Source organism: Urocitellus parryii, assembly GCF_045843805.1.
Source record: "Urocitellus parryii isolate mUroPar1 chromosome 12 unlocalized genomic scaffold, mUroPar1.hap1 SUPER_12_unloc_3, whole genome shotgun sequence".
Lineage (NCBI taxonomy): Eukaryota > Metazoa > Chordata > Mammalia > Rodentia > Sciuridae > Urocitellus > Urocitellus parryii.
The window spans coordinates 1,204,482-1,225,187 of NW_027551760.1; the positions used below are offsets into that span (position 1 = coordinate 1,204,482).

A 20,706-nucleotide genomic window follows, 5' to 3' on the forward strand; every position below is an offset into this window, starting at 1 on the left:
AACAAAAAACAAAAAACAAAAAACAAAAAACCCCACAAAAACATAAGCAGAGGAAGAAGATACTAGGATGTAAAAAACGTTTGCAGAAATGGTGGCCAAAGTTTCCCTGAATTTGTTGAAAAATATCAATTTACAAATCCAAGAAATTCAATGAAACTCAAGAAACACAAATCAAAAGAAACACCATGCTTAAACTGATGAAAATTAAGGACAAAAAAAGGGCAATTTTAAAGTAGCTAGTGATCATGCTTGAATTTTGATTCTAAAATCACAAATGTTCTCTCCACCTTCCCCCGTCCCAGTAGCGACCTTCTTTTGGTGGAGTCTCATAAACATACTGCACAGAACACAAATGTCCTCTACCATACGGAGTACCTTAAAATATTATTCAGTATTTATTCCTGAAAAAATTACAATCCAGACTTTTATGGGAAGAACTTCATTGGGTTTCTGTGAGGGTTAAAAGGGATTAAGAGTGGAGAAAAGTTGGAATAGCAATTGATTCATTGTGAGCACTCAGTTAATAAAGTCTGCTGGAGCCTAAAAATAAATAAACAATCAAATAATAAATAAAAGTGGCCAGTGAGGAGGGGGACCACCTAGAACAGCAACGAGAAAGACAGGTGACTTCTCATGAGAAATGATGGAGGTCAAATCAATGGAACAAACTTTTAAATTACTGAAAGAAAAAAATGTCTGTCAACTTAAAGTGAAATAAAGTCATTTTCAGATAAATGAATCATAGAGAATTTGTTGTCAGAAGAACTTCACTATAAGAAATGCTCAATGAAGCATGTTGAGATAGAGGAAAATGATGTGAAATGAAAATCCACATCTGCAGGAAGTAAAGGGAAACTAACAGGAATATTTTGAACTGAATCTCTGCGGAGGGTAGATCCAGGATTTGGTGAGTGCAGCTAACTCAGTATTTTGAGGAAAATGTAAAACATTACATGCCTATTTTAGAAATGGAGAAAATTTTCCAACAAAGAATATAAACTTCCACCTAAGAAACTAAAAGTAGAGGAGAAATATACACACAAGGTAAGCAGAAAGATGAAAAGAAATCAATGAAACTAAAAATAAAAAATAGAGAATATCATGGCACCCAAAATATGAAAACATTGACAAAACTGATGCTGTTCTGGGAAGAATAAAAAAGAAAGAAAATACACAAAATACTGATATCAGGATTAAAACATGGAAAATAAGTGCAGATTTTCAAGACATTGAAAGGATACAAATAAAATATTGTGAACAAGTCTTTGCACACAAATTCAACAATTTTGATAAAATAGACCAGTTCCTCAAAAAGCACAAACTAGGGGCTGGGGTTGTGGCTCAGGGGTAGAGTGCTCACCTAGAATGAGCAAAAAAAAAAAAAAAAAAAAAAAAAAATAAAATAAAATAAAAAATAAATAAATAAAATAAAGATATTGTGTCCATCTACAACTAAAAAAATAAAGAATAGTTGTGTAAACCTCGCTACCCCACCCGGTGGCTTGAGGCAGGAACCAGAGGGGGAGCCGTCTCAGACCTGGTCAAAGAAAAAGGTAAAAAAAAAAAATAAGTAAATAAAAAAAATAAAGAATAAAAAAAGCACAAACTACCCATGTTTGCCCAAGATGGAAAAGATAACATGAACTGCCCCAGTTGATCCTCCTTATGAACACAGGTGCAAAGATTCTGAACAAAATATCAGCCACCTGAATCCTTGTGTGCATAAAAATAACAATACATCATACCAAGTAGTGTCTTCCAGGAATGTGGGGCTGATTTAATATTTGAAAACAAATCAATAGGATTCACCATATTAATAGTCTAAAGGAGACATCAATTGATGTGACATGATCATCCATAATGTGGGGAAAAAAAAACTTCAGTGAATTAGACCTGGAAGGGAATTTTCTCAATTTGATAAAGGGCATCTACAAAAAAAAAAAAAAAAATCTATATTTCACTATATTTAACACCAAACTTAATAGTGAAACACTGAATGTCTGTCCCCTAAGATTAGATGAAAAGCAAGAATATCTGTCCTTCTCACTCACTGAAAGTCCAGCCAGTGCAATAAAGAAAAAGAATAAAAGAGGGAAGGAGGGAGGAAGGAAGCGTAGTGAATTGCAGGGGTCATAAAACTGAAGGTCCCCTTTCTTGTCTCTTTTATCTGTTTTTGAAGCTAAAGAGAAAGAAAAAGCCAAACCACTCCTACTTGCAGATGATGTTTATCTACATGGACATGATTGCCTATGTAGATAATCCCAAGAAATCTACAAACCAAATTAAAAAAAAAACTTAATAAATGATTTTAACAAGATCACAATAAAGTCTACATACAAAAATCAATCACATGAGCAATGCACAATCAGAAAAAAAAGTTTAGGCAAAAGGGTTGTCTTAATTCCTAAGCTGTATGGTACTGTAGTACTATAGCTAAGTACCACAAACTGGGTAATTTATATTTTATTTTTATTTTTGGCACCAGTGATTGAACCCAGAGCTGCTTAACCACTGAGCAACATCCTCAGTTCTTTTATTATATCTTGTTTAGAGACAGGATCTCACTGATTTGCTTAGGGCCTCACTGAGTTGCTGAGGCTGGCTTTAAACTCACGATCCTCCTGCGTCAGCCTCCTGAGCCTCAGACTGGGTAATTTACAAAGAATAAAGATTTATTCATCTCATGTATGTGGAGGCGGGGAGGTTCAAGGTCAAGGGACACATCAAGTGAGACCCTTCTTTTTGGTGGGGACTCTGCAGAGTCTTAAGGTGGCATAGGTGAGACAGAGCAAGCAAGCTAGAGAGAGCTACTTTCATAACGAAGCCATTCATTCGATAACCCATTAACCCACTAATGCACTGATCCATGAATAGATTAATCCATTTATGAGGGCACAGCCCTGATGACTCAATCGCCACTTCATGGTACCAGTGGGTACTTCCTAAAACTTCACCAGGAGTATGAAATTTCAACATGAGATTTGGCGGGGAAATTCAAGCCATGCCAGGGGTCTTCTGAATCGCAGTGGTGATAATGTCTCTTTTATCTGTTTTTGAAGCTAAAGAGGGGAGGGGGGAAGGATGATGGAGTCTTTCTGTGCTGCTTAGAAGCTCCAGGGCACTTGAACTTTGATGAGGACAGACAGGAAGCTCTAGGTGTGGGTTTTGCCACGAGGCAGCAATTTTAAGTCAGGAAGGAGATGGAGCATGTTTAAGGATATGGAGATTAGTTTCCAGCTGGGAGAGGAGCTGGAGGAGATGACTTTAGGTGACAGAAACTGTAAACCTATTGCTAGCTAGGATAGAGACAAACCTGTTTATGAACAGATGTGGGATGGCTAAGAAACAAATTTTGTAAGAGAAATTAAAGATGGAAAATGATCATGACTCTTCCATGATGCTGCCGTCCACCACTATGAGAAGCCAAAGAAAGGTCCCTGGTCTGTGACTGGAGGACTCTTCAGTTTTCCTGTTTATTCAAGTCTCAGTGGTATCTTGCACAACAGCATGAATGATGACTAATTAATTACAAGGTTATCCTTGGTGTAGAGGTGAGAAGCTTGTAATTTAAATTTTTTTTTCTCCAAGCAATTAGCCCAACTTTGATCTGCAAATTCATTATGTATTATAATTTCTATTAAAATTTTAATTCATTTTTTAAAAGTCAGGAACTAAATACAGCTTATAATTCTCTTTGAATGCAAAGTAAATTGGAATAAAACTCTTCCACTGATGTAAAAAATAAGTAACCAAATTTTAAAAATGACACTACGAACAATCACATTCCCCACCAATAAAATACATCTAGAAAAACATGTACATGTATGTAAAACTGAAGATCTGATGAAAGAAATCACAGAAGATCTAACTAAATGAGGAGGTATACTATGCTCATGGATTGGAAGATTCAGTGTCATAAAGACGTAAATTATCTTCCAAACGACCTACAGATTCAACACAATTCCTATTAAAATCCCAGCAAGTTTTCTGGTACATATAGAGTATTCTAAAATTTACATAGACAAAGGAACTAGAATAGTTAAAACAATTTTGCAAGAGAAGAATAAATATATTGCTAAATAAAAAGGTAAACACAGACTGAGAAAACATTTGCAAATCACATAGATGACAAAGGATATCCAGATTATATTAAAGAACCCTCAAAACTCAGCAGAGGACAAAGAGCCCAAATTAATAAATGGGCAAAAGACGTGATCAAACGCTTTGCTATAAAGGATATATGGACAGTATATGAAGATGCTTAGCACCCTTTTCCATTAGAGAAATACAGATTAAGCCCACAGTGAATCACTACTATGCACCTATTAGAATTGTTTAAATAACATTACTGATAGTGTCGGGGTGGTACAGATGCAGAACGACTGCAGTGCATTCTGCTGACAGCGGTGAAAAATGGCACCGTCCCTCTGGAAACCAGCTTGCCAATTTCTTATAAATACACACTTACCATAAGACCCAGCCATCCTCTCCCCGTTACTTATCCAAATGAAATAAAACCTATGATATTTCCACAACCACGTTTAGGCCCTCATCTATGGTGATTTTATTCATAATTGCCCCAAACTGGAAGTGGCCCAATGTCCTCCAACTAGCACACCAATAGAATGTGGCACACAGTGATGAGAAGGACAAATTCCCGAGACACACAAGAACAGGAACGAATTTCAAATGCAGAAATCAGAGAAAGATTCCAGGCACATGAGGCTAAATAGTTCAGGGCTCCATTTATATGACATTCTGGAAAAGATAAAATCATAGAAAATTAAAGCAAAAGTCCAGTGGCTGCTGGGACCTGGCAGGGTGTGTGGGGGGGAGGGCAAGAGAGGGGCTGACCATCCAAGGGGGAATGAGAGGGTTATTCTCCATCCTGTCTGTGGGCCTGGCCACACAACTGTGCATTTGTCAAAACTCATGGAACTGAACACCAGGAAAGGTGAATTCTACACTGGATAAAACTAAAATGAAATAAAAATGAGAATAAGTGCCTATAGAAGAGAAGGAAATGGAGGAATAAAGGGTAAAAAAGGAATCAAGAAAGATGTTTTATTTATTTTTTTAAAGAGAGAGAGAGAATGAATCTTTTTTTAGATGGACACAACACAATGCCTTTATTTTTATGTGGTGCTGAGAAAAAATTCTTAAAAAACTTCAAAAGCTCAAGCCATAAAGGAAAAAAAATAATTGATGAACCCAATTACATAAAAATGAGAGGTTTCTGTTCAACAAAACATAGAGTTTGAAACCCGTAGAGTTTACAGGTGTCCAGAGCAGGCGACTTCTGAGAAGGAAATGGAGACGATCAGATGCCGAAAGACACTCCTGGTCAGTAACAGCAGGACAGTGCCGAAGACGCTGACAGGGCCACGCCTCCGAAGTGGCTGAGAAATGACGATAGGAATCCCTTCCTTGGTAGCGGGGGTCATCTGCACTTGGATGTCTGCGAGTGACTTAGGGAACCTGTCCACCTCGGGTCCTCCCCCAGCCTGCTCCCCGGGGCCTTCCAGCTCATCCTGCCACAGCTTGCCCCTGACCCCTTCTCCTGTGTCCACAGCCCCACCCAGGCCCAGGCTCCAGCGCCACCTCTTCTGCCTGGACCCCACCAGCCTATTCTTCCTGGGACACTGGAGGAGACTCCGGGGACACTGGAGGAGCCCTTGAATACACACCAGGTCCCCTTTGCTCCTCGGCGGCCCCAAGCTGACAAATCTCTAAGGCCAATCAGTGTCCCCCTGCTTGACCTCATCTGCCCTGTCTCGGTCCCTACTCCCTTCCCTTCAACCCCTTCGGTCTCTGATCACTCGTCCTGTAGACTGAATTCTGAATTTTGTCCCCTGCCCCCAGAGTCACAGTTAAAGCCCTCATGTTCAATGTGACTGTGTCTGGGGACAGGGTCTTCAGGAGGTCACTGGTAAGGTTTGGATGAGTGTCCCCCAAAAGCTTGGTCCCCAGAGGTGTATTGGGAGGTGCTGTGGACTTTTAAGAGATGGCCTAGTGGCAGGTCCTTAGTCACTAGAGGAGTGTCTTCCACTGGGACTGTGGGGCCCTGCCTGTCCTCTTGCTCTCTGCTCCCTGGCTGGAGCTCACGGCATGCTCCTGCCAAGATGGGCCACCCTCACCAGAGGCCCCGACCAGCGTCTTGTCTCGTCCTGAACTTGAACCTTCAGACACTGTGGGCCTGCACCTGGAGGCACTCGGGGGCCATGCTGGGTGGGTGGAGCCTCCCAGGCGGGTACACGGGTCACTGCCTTGGGACTCAACTGTAGAGTCTCTGGGCAGAGCCTGCAGATGTCCCAGGCCCCAGCCCTCCCTGTGGCTTGCCCCCGTTGGGCACGGCGGGGTCCCGAGAGAGAGGTGGGGCTGCAAGACTCAGGCCTCTGGGCAGGCAGGAGGGTCAAAGGGCAGCCTGGGAAGAGGGTCTAAGGTGAGCCAAGTGGGTGTGGTATGGGAGCCACCAAGTCCCCAAAGCTGGGAAGGTTTGTCTGGCCTTCTTTCCAGAACGGCCTCCTTGGCCACGGGTGTCACAATGAAGGGACGCAGAGAAGGAGTGAAGGGGACTTGCAGAGAATGGGGAGAGTGTCGCTGGGCCAGGTGGTACCTCACCCTGCCACTGGTGAGGGCTGGTGCCGTCCACCAAGGCTGGTTGGAAGCACCCAGCGGTGGAGGACAAGGCAGGAGGACGGCTGCCCGGCTCCTCAGTGTCACTTTAGAGTGCTCTGTGGGAACCACTGTCAATCAGGCCTCGGACTCTGCACATTCAGCCTGTAGAGGTTGCTGGGACGCAACTGTGACGTGTGCTCACTGTCTCCCACTCGACCTCTCCCTGAGTGTGGCCCTCCTGTCCCTCTCCAGGGGCTAGTCCTGGGCCACCCCTCCCACCAGAGTGTCCACTGGTAACAGGGGTCAGCGAGAGTGCCCATCCCTCCACCAAGGAGTGAGTGCTTGAGGGTTTTCTTTCTTCTTTGGTACTGGACTGGACCCAGACGGCCTTTACCACTGAGCTACATCCCCAGTCCTTTCCTTTTTAATTCTTTTATTTTGAGACAGGGGTCTGGCTGAGTTTCTGAGGCTGGCCTTGACCTTGCAGTCCTCCTGCTCTGGCCTCCTGAGTCGCTGGGAGGGCCGGCGAGCACCACCGTGCCTAGCCTTTTCTTGATATTTTAAAGTTCAATGTCCCAAAGTCATATAATAGCCTGACAGATGACAAGCTGGGCTTTCTTTCAGGATGTAAAAGTCCCAGTTCAGTTCCTGTCCTGTACCCCATCGCCCCCTCTATGCAAGACCTGCCATCAGGGGCTCGGCAAAGGTGGATCCCCATCTTTGATTCAGTGAGCTGAGAGGCACGGTGCTGGGCCTGGGTGTTCTGGGCCCCACCCACCCCCCCAGATGGCTGAGCTCAGCAAAGCTTCTCTGGGCTGTCCTGTGGGCCTCCTGCAGCTTGTCCCCAGCAGGGAGAAAGCACAGACTGCAGACTCCCCCAGCCTCCTCGGGAGCCCATATCCCCACCTGCCATCGCCCATCCTCGCCCTCTGAGGCAAACTCCAAGCCCCCTCTGCACTCACTGCCCTCAGCCCTCTGGAGCCCGGCTGTTCCCGTGGTCCCCTCCCCACCCCTCCCCAGAGCTGCTGGGCAGGGTCCCCCAGGTGCACAGCAGCACATTCACGGTCACCTGTGTGCAGCCTGGCATACGCTCTGCCAGGGTCTCCAGGGAAGCGGGGCCCAGCAAGGCAGGGCCAGGCGTGTGCAGGTGAACCTGGTATTTCAGAAAGTGTCCATGTGATGACCGAGGGAAGACCCACCAACTTCCTTACAGCCATTTCACCTTTCAGTGTAAGGTTTAATCTGATTTACTGATGGGAGGTCTCAGAATCCTTGCAATCTTGGGGCCTCTGAGGGTCTTAATGTGGTCCCGATGTTGGTGACTTAACACCATACCCTTCCCAGTGACCATGCGTTGAGGAGGAGGGCTGGGTCACTTTGTAAGTCCTCTGGGGACATGACTGCCACCCCAGGAACCCAGCCTCTTAGGGCTGAGTGGGTTTGGGCCCACCCCACTGGGACCTCTGGGTGACAACAGTTCATAAGGGTTTGGGCAAGAGAAGGAGCATGCACTGAAGGGGGCTCCCCACTCCTGTCTGGGCCTCAGCCCTCACTTTGATTTTGCTAGTCAGGTGACTCCCGGACCTGTGGTCCCACAGAGAAGTCCCAGAACTGCTGTGGGATGAGGGGAGACTGGGACAAAACTCCCTTTTCAGACTAGGTTGCCCCTTACCAGTCCAGAGGCCCTGGACTTCTAAGTAAGAATTCTGTGTTAGTCAGCTTTCCATTACTGTGACAAACTACCTGAGACAAACAACATATAAGGAGGAAACGTTTAAAATCTTGGTTCATGGTTTCAGAGGTTTCAGTCCATGGATATGGGCCCTTGTTGCTCTGGGCCTGTGGCAGCACTACAACATGGTCAGAGCACACAACTGAGGAGGCTGCTCACCTCATGATAGCCAGGAAGTGAAAAGAGAGGAAGAGAAAGGGCAGGGTCCCCATCTTCCCCTCAAAGACACATCCCCACCCCCTAAATGTTCCACGGCCTCTCAGTGGTGCCACAGGCTAAGACAAGGCCTTTAACATCTGGCCTTGGGGGGACATTCCAGACCCAACTGTAGCAACCTCCTTTCAACCGGGGTCAAGGTACTGGACAGTAGAGCCTGACATGGGGAAGTAGGGGGCCTTGCCATGACCCCCAGCCCCCAGCAGCATGAGGCCCACACCGTCTTCTAGATATCACCTCAAGACAGAGCCCTCTCCTCCAGGGACCTGACCCCACAGAGAGAAAGGAAGCCCCCTGACCTGAGGACGGCCTGCAAGGGCCTCCTCCCTCCTGCTGCCTTCGATTGTAGTCCATGGCACTAGGCTGTGGAGGACTTGAGCTGGGACAGTCTGGACAAGAAAGGAGGAGAGCTTGCACCCCATGCACCGGCTCTGCCCAGCCCCGTCCTGTGAGCTCAGCACACGATTGCCACTGTGGGTCCTCACAGGGACTCCACAGGGAGACTTCTCCCACTCTGGATTTGAACCCAGGTAGCTAGCTCCACTTTGGGCTCCTGACAGCTGTTCTAGACTGTTCTAGAAAGACTGGGACATGTGTCCAGTGGTTCCCTGGCCCTCAGTTAGAGCGACATCCAGGGCAGGTGCCCCAGCATTCTGGAAGGTCCCGGCTCTGCCATTCTCTGGCTAGGCAACCTCAGGAGAGTCCCTCATTAGCATTGAGCCTCGGTTTTCTCATCTATAAAATAGGCCTGCTGATGAGCACAAAGTTCAGACAGGACCAAAGTGTCAGACACAGAGAGGTATTCACTAGACACTCCGTCATTGACGTCAGCAAGCCAGTCCTGGAAACTCAGCCTGAGTTGCTGCCGGAGTCCTGAGGGCCTTGCAGTTTACAAATGGTGGTGGATGCTGCACGGAGAGGGCATCCAGGGCGCTCCGAGCAGCACCACTGGTGACTTAGGCTGTTTTCTGTTGCTGTAACAAAATACTTGAGGCTGGGTAATATATGAAGAGGTTTGTTTGGTTTGTGATTCTGGAGGATCCCAACGGCACGGTGCCAGGGTCCTGGTGAGGGTCCTCCTGGCTGTGTCACAACATGGCCGAGAAGCAGAAAGGAGACTGGCCCCATAGGGACGAGATTACATGGTCATACAGGAAGCTAGAGGGTCTCAGGGCCAGGCTTGCTCTTATACTCTTGTGGGAACTGACCAGGTTCCTGGGAGAACTCACTAACCCTGCGGAGGACGGTGACCCCGTGACCTAACCCTCTTCCATTAGCACCCCCCCGAAGGTCCCACCACCTCCACGTCAACACACAGGACCAAGCCTCAGGCACGTGATCTTTGCAGGGACCACCCTCCTGTCTCCACGCCAGCTGGAGGGACCTCCTCTCAGAGGCCACCTTCCCAGTGGTCACTTCCCTGCAGTCACTTGCCCTCCTGGTGGCCTTGCCCTCAGGGCACACAGTGGGTGCCTGGGATGTCTGTGCCAAGAGCAGCATTCAATTTCCATTTACTCAATGCCATGGTTTGGAGGTGCCCAAATGTGACCCCCAGCCTTTGCGTGTTGAAATCAATGTCCACTGTGAGACGGGGAGAGGTGGAGCCTGTATCTGACTCTGGTGTTCGGAATGGGGCCTTGGGGAGGTGAGCAGGATTAGTTAAGGTCACCAGGATGTTGTCCCAGGATTGAATAAAAGAAGAGGGAGAGACTGGAAGGGACACATACACACACGTGCTCCCTGTCCCTTGCCATCTTGTGCCACCTTGGGACTCTGCCAGCAAGAAGGCCATCACTAGATATGGGCCCTTGACCTTGCAGTTTCATGACCGTGAGCCAAAATCAACCTGTGTGGCTTGCCCAGTCTGTGGTATTGTCATTGGCAGCAGAGGACGGACCCATACGCTCAATGCTGGCCGCTGGCCAGGCCACGCTGGGCATGCTCAGAGGCCATCAGTGTATAGACACAGTCCCAGCTGCCCTCAGAGGCCACAGGCGGTGGGGACGGGATGGTGGAGAATTTGAGGGCAGTGTCATCTAACACAACCTCAAGGGGCGGGTGGTGGGGGGATCAGGGAAAGTCCCCGAGTGGCCAGGCCTCACGCAGGAGGAAGCAGAGCTCAGGGAGCAGTGACTGGCCCCAGGGAAGCTGCTGCCCAGCCCTTCCGCCTGCTCCTCAACCTGGACACTACCGTCTTTTGGGCCAGAAGCTTCCCTGTGGTGGGGGGACCTAGTGGGTGAGCCCGGTGGACCCTAGGGGGACTCAGTTCCAGCCAGCTCTGGGCGGGAGTCTGCCGTGGTCCCCAAGGCCACCCGCAGAGGGGCCGGCTGTGTCTCTGACCCCCACCACCCCTCCAGGTGGGAAGCGTCTCTTCTTCTCCCTCTCCCTATGGCCTGGCCTCCCTGTGGTGGTCTTGACCCTGTGGAGGGTCGGGGTCTGGGGAGGCCCTGACCAGCCAACTAGGAGCAGGATGACCAGACTTGGAGGGCAGGGGACGGAGGGCTGACGGGCTCAGGATTCCAGGGAGGGTCTACTAGGTCTGCTGGTGGCTCCTGTCTCCAGATGACCTGGGGCCTTAGATGTGGGTTTTGGGGGCAACAAGCAGCTCATCAGCAGCACCTGACCTGGGGCTGGAGGACACCCCTTCCTCCCCGGCCTCCCTTCCTCCTCTCGGCTTCCAGAACATGGCTCTCCATGGCGTTCCTATGACCTTTGGGCCTCTTTATTCCTCCATTAGCCCTGGGGGCCCCAGGGTTCAGCCCCTGACACGGTCCCTTTTCCATCTCACACACCCCCGTGGTGACCCTCCGTCCCCAGTCTCATGGTGCCGTGTCCCCACCGGAGGCTGTTGGCTTGTGAACTTCTCTTTGTAGTCCATCAGCTCCCCTGAAGAGAGAGAGTGTCTCCCACCACCTCCTTGATGCCCCACTCGGAGTTTTGTGTTTAATAGACCCGGTGCTAGGCAGAGGGACAGCTCTGCAGGCCTGTCCCTGAGTGCTGTGATTCCTGGAACCTGTGGGTGTGTTGGGTCACAGGGTGAAGGGGTATTAAGGGTGCCAATGGAATTAAAGTTGCCAACCAGCTGGCTTTAAAACAGGGAAGAATCCTGGGTGTCCAGGTGGGCCCAGCAAAATCACACAGGCCCTCGATAGCAGAGGGGGAACCAGGTGTAGTGCCCACCTGTAATCCCAGAGACTCAGGAGGCAGAGGCAGGAGGACTGCAAGTTCAAGGCTGGCCTCAACAATTCCGTAAGGTCCTAAATAACTTAGTGAGACCCCGTATCCTAAATAAATAAATAAGTAAGTAAATAGGCTGGGATGGAGCTCAATGGTAAAGTGCCCTGGGCTCAATCTCCAATATTTCACCTCCCAAAAATAAACTGAAGGAGGAAAGCCCCTCTTCCTCCCATCCCATGGTAACCCACCGGCGCTGCCTCAGCAATGCAGCCAAAAGCCGTCTCCACCCCGTCCTGGAGGGCTGCACGTGGCTTCCACTGGGGCCTCCGACCCAACCTCTGCTACCCTGCCACAGGGTGGTCAGGGAGCCCCGGTAAACTTCAAGGTCACCTCCCTCCTGTGCTTGGGGCCTTCTAAGAGCTCTAGTTTTCTCTAAGAATAAAAGCCAGTGTCCTTAGGAGGCTCATGTCCAGACAGAGCAGGGGTCATCAACCGTGGGTGTGTCCCAAAGACAGCCGCTGGCCCCACACCTGGACCCCAGAGGTTCGGGTGGAGGCCTAGGGGCAACTTCCCAACAAGCCCCTGGGTGCTGCTGCTGTGGCACTGGGGAACACACTGAAGGGCCTGGCCCCTGTGGCTCCAAGTGCGTCTCCGAAGAAGCTTATAAAATCCCAGTGTCTGGGCTCCAGCCAGAGACTCGGGGCTCAATGCCCCACAGTATTTCTTTAAGGTCACCAGGTGATTATGATGAGTGACCCCTTAAGAAGCGAGGCCCACAAGTCCCGGGCAGCCTCCTCCATCTCCCTGGCTGCGGGTCCCCACTCCCTGCTCTGGCCACACGGAACCCTGTGGACACCCAGTGCCCCCCACTTCCCAGCCTCTGCGCTCTCTGCAGCAGATCCTCTCCCGCGCTCAGAGGCCTCCTGTGCCCCTCTGGCCAGCAGATCTCACACACCTGGCCCCAGGTTCATGGGCAGGGGCTGAGGCACTGGGACAGAGAAGGTTCCAGTCCTCCTCCCTTATTGGCAGGAGTCTCTCCTGAATTCACGGAGCTGCATCAAGCTGCTGCCTGGTACCAGTCTCTGTTGCAGGCCCTGGAAGTACAGTGAGCAGGACAGAGTCCCTGTCCCCACGTGGCTGGCCACAGACTGACAAATAAACTGAGTATCCAGTACCGTAAGGTGGGTCGGGGCTGGGAGGAGAACTCAGGTTTGGGAATTTAGGTTCCTGCAGGAGGGCGGGATGTCACCAGCACGTCAGAGTGGCTGGGGCCCACACCCTCCGCCATGGTCTCAAGCAGGCTTCCATGGCTCAGGGGCGACACTCACACCCTGTGGGAACACGAGCCCTCCGAGAACCCTACTTCAACACTCAGGAAGACAGACCACACCACACCACGTCTACAACTTCCCTGGCCTCAGGACCTCCGTGGGCCTCCCGGGCCCAGACTCCACCCCGAGAATCCCGAGCCCCTCAGCCCTGCGTGTCCCAAAGCTGGGGAGGGATCTCCTCGGTGGCCCTCTGGCTGTCCTGCTAGCTCCAGGCTCTTTGGTTCTGAACATCCCCAGGGACTCGTGGCTCTGATTTCTTGCAGACGAGAACCACGGAGGCTGAGAGAGGACAAGGAACCACACAGGGGCAAGCTTGCAGTGGTCCTGGAGGACCAGCCCCCTTCCTGCCCCCAGTGGCACTGAGAGCAGTTCATGGCCAGGTGGATGGGACAGCCCAGGCTCCTTGCAGCTCATCTGACAGTCCCTTAGACACTGCCCAGCCATTGGGTGCTTCCAGGCCCCTGGCTGGCACTGTTCCCCATCAACACAGAACATCTAGAACTCACAACTCCCCCTCTGTGACCTAAGCAGGGGGGTGGCTGGCTGAGCAAGAGCATGTTTTCAACCGCGAATCCGTTCTATTATTACAAGCAATCAATCACTCCTTGCTAGTTACGGCTGAGAGTAATGGCTCACCAAGTCTGCGCGCCGACTCACGCCTGCTGTGGTCCCCGCAGGCAGGAAGCATTATTGGCCCATTTTACAGATGGTGCAACTGAGGCTCAGCATGGTGAAGGGACATCACACCAAGTCTTTGAGGATAATTGGACCCTAGCTCAGGCCTGGCTCTGTTAGGCTCTGGACTCTCCCAATTGTTTCAAAACCCCAGAACTCCGAGGAGCACACGTGAGCACTTAGACCACAGAAGAGAAACTTATCAGAGCTGGAAGCAGGTTTTCAGCAGGTGGCAGAAAGCCCGTGCTGTCTTGCACAGCCCTTGCACCTTGTAAATCAGCCCCTGTCCTCAGCAATCACAGAGGCAAACCTCAACCCTCCCCAGAGCTGAGAGCCAGTGGGCCCAGTTACTAGGTAAAGCCAGGCTGGCTGGTCCTGGTAGAAAATGGATAGGAGGGGACAGGGGACAGAGATGCCCTGCAGGAGGCAGGACACAGCAGTGGGGGAATGCCGGCCCCTGCTCCGATCCCCTGCTCCGATCCCAGGCACCTGTACAGCATTTCCCACTAAAACCCAGTCACAGATGACGCTGCCAGGGTCAGCCTCCAGCCAGCGAAGGCTCGAAGGCTGGGCTGGGGCCAATTTCCTCCCCAGCTCCCACCTAGGCTCAAGGTGGCGGCTCTCTGAACCACTCTGAGAGCTCCTTCTCTCTGGGTCTCATGAACTCACCTAGGAAAGAGGTGTGATGGAACTCCTGGGCTTCTCGGAGGCCTGGGACAGGAAGTCGGGCAAGGATCCTGCCCGGCTCTGGAGGCAGAATGGAGGCAGGGCCTTCTTCCTGGCCGTGCCCTTCCCAGGGGCTCTCCAGGAGACTGCTGGGCAGTCCTGCTCCCTCCCCTCAGGCCTCTGGCTTCCAGTGGCAAGGGCTGGAGCCTGGCAAGGTCAGCAGAGTGCTGAGGCAGGCAGGACGCCCCTCCTCCTCCGAGGCTGGAGGGTGCAAGCCAGCCCCTTTCCCACCCACCAGAGCTGCACCTGTATCTAGGGACAGATTGGAGGGGCAGTTCCCATCCCTGTGTCAGGGTCTCCTTCCTAACCAGCTGTGCCCTGGAGGGGCCCCTCCTCCTACCCTGCAAAGACAGGGCCCTAACCGAGGCTTGGGAAGCAGCTGCTCCCAGGGGCCTGTCAGGGGTCCAGGAAAGCCTCGGCCTCTGGTTTCAGAGTAGGTCTGTCTCCTCAGTTAATATTTTATTGGGACAGAAATGTGGCACTTGCAGATTTGGTTACTGATCCCCTGGGCCTGAGCTTCGCTTGAGGAGGGGGAACTGGATACCGGCTGGAGGACTGAAAGGGGCGGCCCCTCCTGCCGCAGAGGGCTCAAATCACTTGCCCTCTGCTAGGCGCCTCGGAGCGAGGGTCCTTCCGGTCATATCCACCCAGTGCTACCTCCTGCCGCCGGGTGGCCCAGGCCAGGGGCGGCTGGGACCAGCGGGCCTAGGACAGCCATGCACGTACAGTCAAGGTGTCACTGGGCACTTAGCTCATATCCACCCAGAGCGCCGCAGCCCTGTCCCTTCTGGGACTCCTCAGAGCCCTAGCTTTCTCTGCTCCTTTAGTCCCAGGCCCAGCCCTCCAGAGCCAGGAGGGGGCGGCGGCGGCGGAGACCTCCAGGGCCGCTCCTCGCCAGACCCGCTAAGAAGCGGTGCAGTTGCCTCCCCACAGCCCGGTGGCCCCTGGCGAAGGGCAGCGGATGGGCAGGTGGCCACGCATTACCTTCCATGGACATGGGCTCCAGGATGCCGAACTGCTTGAGGACGGCGATGAACAGTAGCACAACCACGGCCATGGCGCACAGCTCCATGCCCTGGATGCCCATGGCGCCTAGGCTTCCTGGGGCCAGGGCGCACCCCTCGCCCGCGCGCGCCGGGGCCGGTGCAGCCCGCCCGGCCTCTCGGGGTGGCGGCGGCTTACATGCCCCCGGCAGGCGGGGCTGCGGCGCTGGCGGGGCCGGGACCCCGCGGAGGGCGGCGGCGGAGATGAGCTGCACTGGCCTGGAGGCTGGACACCGCTGGGCGGCCGAACCCGAGCGCAACTTTCCCAATCAGCCCGCAAACTTCGAGGCGCGGCGGCGGCGGCGCGGAGCGCAGCTCCGGAGGCCAGCGCGGGCCAGCGGCGCCTCCATGCCCGTGGCGGGCGCCGCGCCTCTGTCGCCCCCTCTCCTGCCCTGAGGGCGCGGGGCCACGGTGGCAGCAGCGGGGGTCCCCGGGCGCTCCCGGCTGCCCCAGCCTTCATCGCGGCTCCCCGCGCGCTCATTGGCCTAAGCGCAGCGACCACTAGGGGAGGCGTCCCCGGCCGCCCCCTCCCCCGCCAGCCCGGGAAGGGGCGGAGGGAGGCGGCCCCGCCCCGCACGGTCCAGCCCGGGGCCGAGCCTGGCGCCTAGCCACCGCTACCCGGCCAGCCCCCGGGAGGCCACGCGGTCTGCGGTTTCACCCACCCGCCCGCGCCGGGTCGGGACCGAGTGGCCGGGGGACTGGGGAAGCCGGGTGCCCGAGAGGAAGGGAGCCGCGGCCAGGCTCTCTGCAAGGAGTCAGGGCTCCGTGCTCCTCCGGGAGGGGTGCTGAGCCTGGCCACCGCCGGCCCGGCCTGCCCCTTCCCGCCGGCCCACGCAGGTGGTCTGCGGAGGATGCGGGAAGCCCTCTCTCCAGGGGTTATTTCCCGCAACCCTCAGCCCCCGGCCGGAGATTGAACTTGGCCATGATTTGGACCCTTTGAAAACGGAGAAGTTGATATCCAAAGTTCTTCAGTTCTGGAAACCTGCGTGCGCTCAAGGGTTTAGAAGGAAGCGCAGGCTTGGCACTAGATTCTAAGGAACTGAGTTCAAGTTCTGACTTTGCCGTGTGACCTTGGTCGAGTCCAGGACTCGCAGACTCTCGCTCTGTAAGGGACCGATCTGCCTTTCCGGCTGTGCGGAAGCGCTAGGAGTCTGAAGAGTGCTACGCGCCGGCAGCGCAAGGGCGTGCTAATTAGTTTGTGGAAGGCTTCCTCCCTGACCCGGGCTCGGGGCAGAAGGGTAGCGGCGCAAAGGACGGAGAAACGCGGAGAGGACGGGGCGTGGCAGGGCGGAGCCCGGGATGCTTGGGGCGGGGAAGCAGCGGGGCTGGAGGGCTGGACCCTCGACTCTGCTGCCCTCCAGCGGGCACCGCGCACCGCGCACCGCGCACCGAGGCTGTCCTTGCCAGACGGATTTCAAGAGCGGGAAGCGCCAGGTGAGGCGCACAAGGAAGTACACCAAGTCCTTCTTGCTTGCTCTCTTAGCGCAGGAGAAATTTCAACATCGGTTCATGCATATGGTGTGAACCCATTTGGACCCACGGCCTGAACAATCTCAGCTGCATTTCGGAGTTTTTGCTACCTATTCGGCCATTCACTCAACAGTGAGATATACTTTGTCCCAGGTGCTGATCCTGGGGATCCCTGGTTGGGTGACAACTGTTTCGTGAGGCTGCTGAGGGCCCTCTTGGAACCAGTGTTATCTGGTCCAAACTTTTGGGTTTACTTGTAATCCTTCAGGATTCCCCTAGAGGGCATTCCTTTTTCCTCATCATATAGATGAGAGAACTGAGACCCCCAGGGTGAAATACCTAGGGGGGCGCGGGTATGCCCAAGTCCTGCAGGATTCTGGAGCCAAGTCTTTCCCGGTTGAAAATGACGCAGAGAGGCGCTGCAGCAGTCCAACCCACTACTTCACATGGCTTAAAAGCCCGGGTTGGGTGATATTTTTAAAGAACTATTAATGCACAGCTTTTATTTCCAGTTAATTGGATGCAGTGAGTCTCCACTGACCAAGGCAAGGGGTCTAAGCAGAGAGGCTAAGGATCACAGAGAAGACGGGACTGTTTGAGCATCCAACTTGCTAACATATTTAAAATTCTAGGAAGATTAAAGGATCTTTTGCAATCTAATTTACATACTGGAGTGCAGAGCAAAATGTAGCCCATGTCCCAGCTAGTTACCATGGACCTTAAGTCAATGACTTGGTTGACAGCCCAATAGTACTTAATGTCCCCAAACCTCAGTTTCCTCATCCATAAAAATGGGAACAAGAATCCACCTCTCCAGGGGCTTGTAAAGGATTGAATGTGACAACTAGCATGGGACAGGGGCTCTGATGGCCCTTCATAATGAGCTGGATGTGCTCAGCTTTGCAGGGTGATGCGTGTGCCAAGTGAGGGAGAGAACCCAACATGCAAAGGAAACCATCTTGGGGTTCTTCCAAGTCTGGCACCCATCCACCTCCCCTGCCTCAGTTTCCCTTGTGCTCTGAGCATCTTCCCAGTCGCAGCAAAAGCTCAATGACGGTCCATAAACACTGAGCTATAAACAAGACATCGATCCCCTGCTCTATGGTGTAAAATATTAACGACGCCTAAGTGGATAGCAGGCCCGAGAGCAGAACGTCCGCTTGGTATCAGCAGCCTGGGCTACAGGCCTAATGGATGGGCTGATCCCTGCTCACTCCTAGCTCAGGGCCCATCGGCTCTGGGGCTCACCCAGGCCCACTGATGCTCCTGCCACCTTCCCCTTCCCCAGAACCTAGAGAAAGTGCTGCAGACAGGTCCCAAGCCCCGTGCTTCCTTGACCCACCATGAAGTGCCAGGCCAAGCCCTCCCCAGCAGCCTCTGCCATGCCCCGGGGGACTGTCTGTCCTGGCAGGCACCCGACCCTTCCCAGCATGCTTCTGTGCCTTCCTGGGCGCACGCTCAGAGCTGATGGTGCCACTGTCTTGAGGGAAGGGTCGGGCGGGGATGGGGTGAAGGGCTGACTTGGAGGTGGAGACAGATAAGGGGCAATGGGGGGTCAGGGAAGGCCAGGGCTGGGAGCACTCCCTTGAAGACCTCAGGGGTGCTCTGCATCCTGGTCTCCTTCAGGAAGTTGTCACTGGAAGGCGCTTACACCCCACCCCTAAGGTCATGGTCTTTTTTCCTGGGACGCTGAGGTAGCCAGGCCAGTGCTGCCGCCACGAACCCACCCAGGTTACAGCAGACCAGCTCAGCCCTGTCTCTGAGCGCCCACGGCCTCTGCTGCCTGGGCCGCCATTCCCCCCAGCACTTTGGCCATCTGCGTGCCACACCTCCTCCCATGTTGTCCCGTGTAGCCTCTGTCTCACCACGGCAGTGGTGTCCGTCCCTTGAGGCAGGAGGCGGCCGACTGACAGTCACTGGTCCCTCCACGCTCCTTCTTGGTCCTGAGGGCCTCACTGCTTGAGGGCTTCAAGAGGTCTTTTGACTCTCACAGGAGGGACTGAGGGACAGCCTGGACCCATGCTGTTCGAGGGACCCATCCCTGAAAACAGCCCAGCAAGCCCATCCCCTCCAAGCTCTCCTGGGGTGGGGGACAGCCCCTCCCCCAGATCTAGTACATTCTACTGGGCAAAGCAGATATTATCCAATTTGTTTATCCTTCTCATTTTTCATAGAAACCAGACAAGAATGCCCAAGAGTGGAATTTCACACCCCCAAGAAATGCCTCTAGGACCTTCCCCCTGATGTCCCCAGGCACCTCAGACTCGGCACACCAAGAGCCAAGCTGGCTTCCTCAATCCTGTAGCTCCCCCAGCCTCTCCAGCTCTGTGGCTCAGGCCCTAGCGCCGGCTCATACCCTGGAATCCACCTGTCCCCCACTGTGCCCAGTCTATCATGAAGCTCTGGCACCGTGTCCCCTTGACCACTCTCCCATGCCCACCAGCCTGGCCACATCATCTCCTGGACTCCCAACATTGATCCCCAATTTCTCGTCCACCTCACTCCTGTCCTCCTATCTCTCTGCATTCAGCGACTAAAGCCCTCATCTCAAGATGCACATCAGATCTTGTCCCTCCTGTTTGACCTCCAGTGGCCTCTGACTCAATGCTGGCTGCTCAGCCTTCCCCAAGACCATCCCGGATTTGGTAATTGCACCTGATTTCTCTTGTAGAGCCCCTGCCAGGCTGCTCCATGCCACCCTGTACTGCCACCATGATCAGCTCATGGATGGGCACTGGATGAGAGCCAGACCAGGAGATCCCTCCATGGATTGGCTCTGGGACAGTCCCTCAAGTGTTAAGAGGAAAACTCTCCCACCCCACTGCAGGGACCCCAGGATTCCTCAGCACATGTCTCCTGATTCCAGGGGGGTGCAGTTATTGGTGGGCCATGGGGTGGGCCATGTGGTTTGCATGATCCAAAGAGGAAAATAAATAAGCTTTGTTCTTTTAATGCCTCAAGGAAAGAGATGAGATGAGGTGAGAACTATCGATTTTGAAAATAGATGTGGCAGGAGGGGGAAATAGTGGATATTGAAAGCTGTTTCACAGCGTTAGGAAAAAAAAAGGCTTTTGGACCAAACAGAAGAAATAAGATGGTAGCAAAAATAATTTTTCAAAGATTTTTTAAAAAAATTTTAGTTGTTTATAGATTTTTATTTTATTTATTTATACATGGTTCTAAAAATAGAACCCAATGCCTCACACATGCCGGGCAAGTGATCTATTGCTCAGCCCCAGCCCCAGCCCCTCAAAAGATTTTTTTAAGATTTCTCAATCATTGTCAAACAAAGGTACGAGAGAGAGAGAGAGAGAGAGAGAGAGAGTAAGCCAAGACTTTTATACCCAGATGAGTACTTGGGTAGTGGTTGCAGGATGTAGAACTAACTGGACACAAATGGACCAAAGACTGAGCACGTCTTCGAGGAGTTATTGTGACAGAAACCAGAAGCCTGGCTTTAAAAACCCTGTGGCTAATCAAGACTTAAAATAACTCTTAGATCTTCCAAGTTGCCCTTGCAGAAAACCAGGGCACCTCCACCTACTGCACAGGTGGCCAAGCAAGTGATGGACAAGAATGGCTCTCCAGAGGGCAAGGCCAGGTCATGGAGGACAGTGGATAGGGGCTGTTCCCGGGGGCAGAGCAGAGGGGACTCTCCCACCCCACTGCAGGGACCCCAGGATTCCTCAGCACATATCTCCTGATTCCAGGGGGGTGC

The 20,706-nt window shown here is 52.7% G+C and overlaps 1 protein-coding gene across 3 annotated transcripts in view; it reads right to left on the reverse strand.

Annotated features, from left to right (window-relative positions):
• The window catches only part of Kcnip3 (potassium voltage-gated channel interacting protein 3), a 71,283-nt gene that overhangs the window by 14,889 nt on the left and 35,688 nt on the right, over positions 1-20,706 (reverse strand). For 2 of the 3 annotated variants that reach the window (XM_026414071.2, XM_026414069.2), the window contains exon 1: positions 15,460-15,742. The exons of the other annotated variant lie outside the window; for it this stretch is intronic. In XM_026414071.2, coding sequence (XP_026269856.1) covers positions 15,460-15,562 — 103 coding nt within the window. In that variant the 5' untranslated portion in view covers positions 15,563-15,742. Of the gene's footprint in view, positions 1-15,459; positions 15,743-20,706 lie in introns of those variants that run through there. 3 annotated transcript variants of the gene reach the window in all.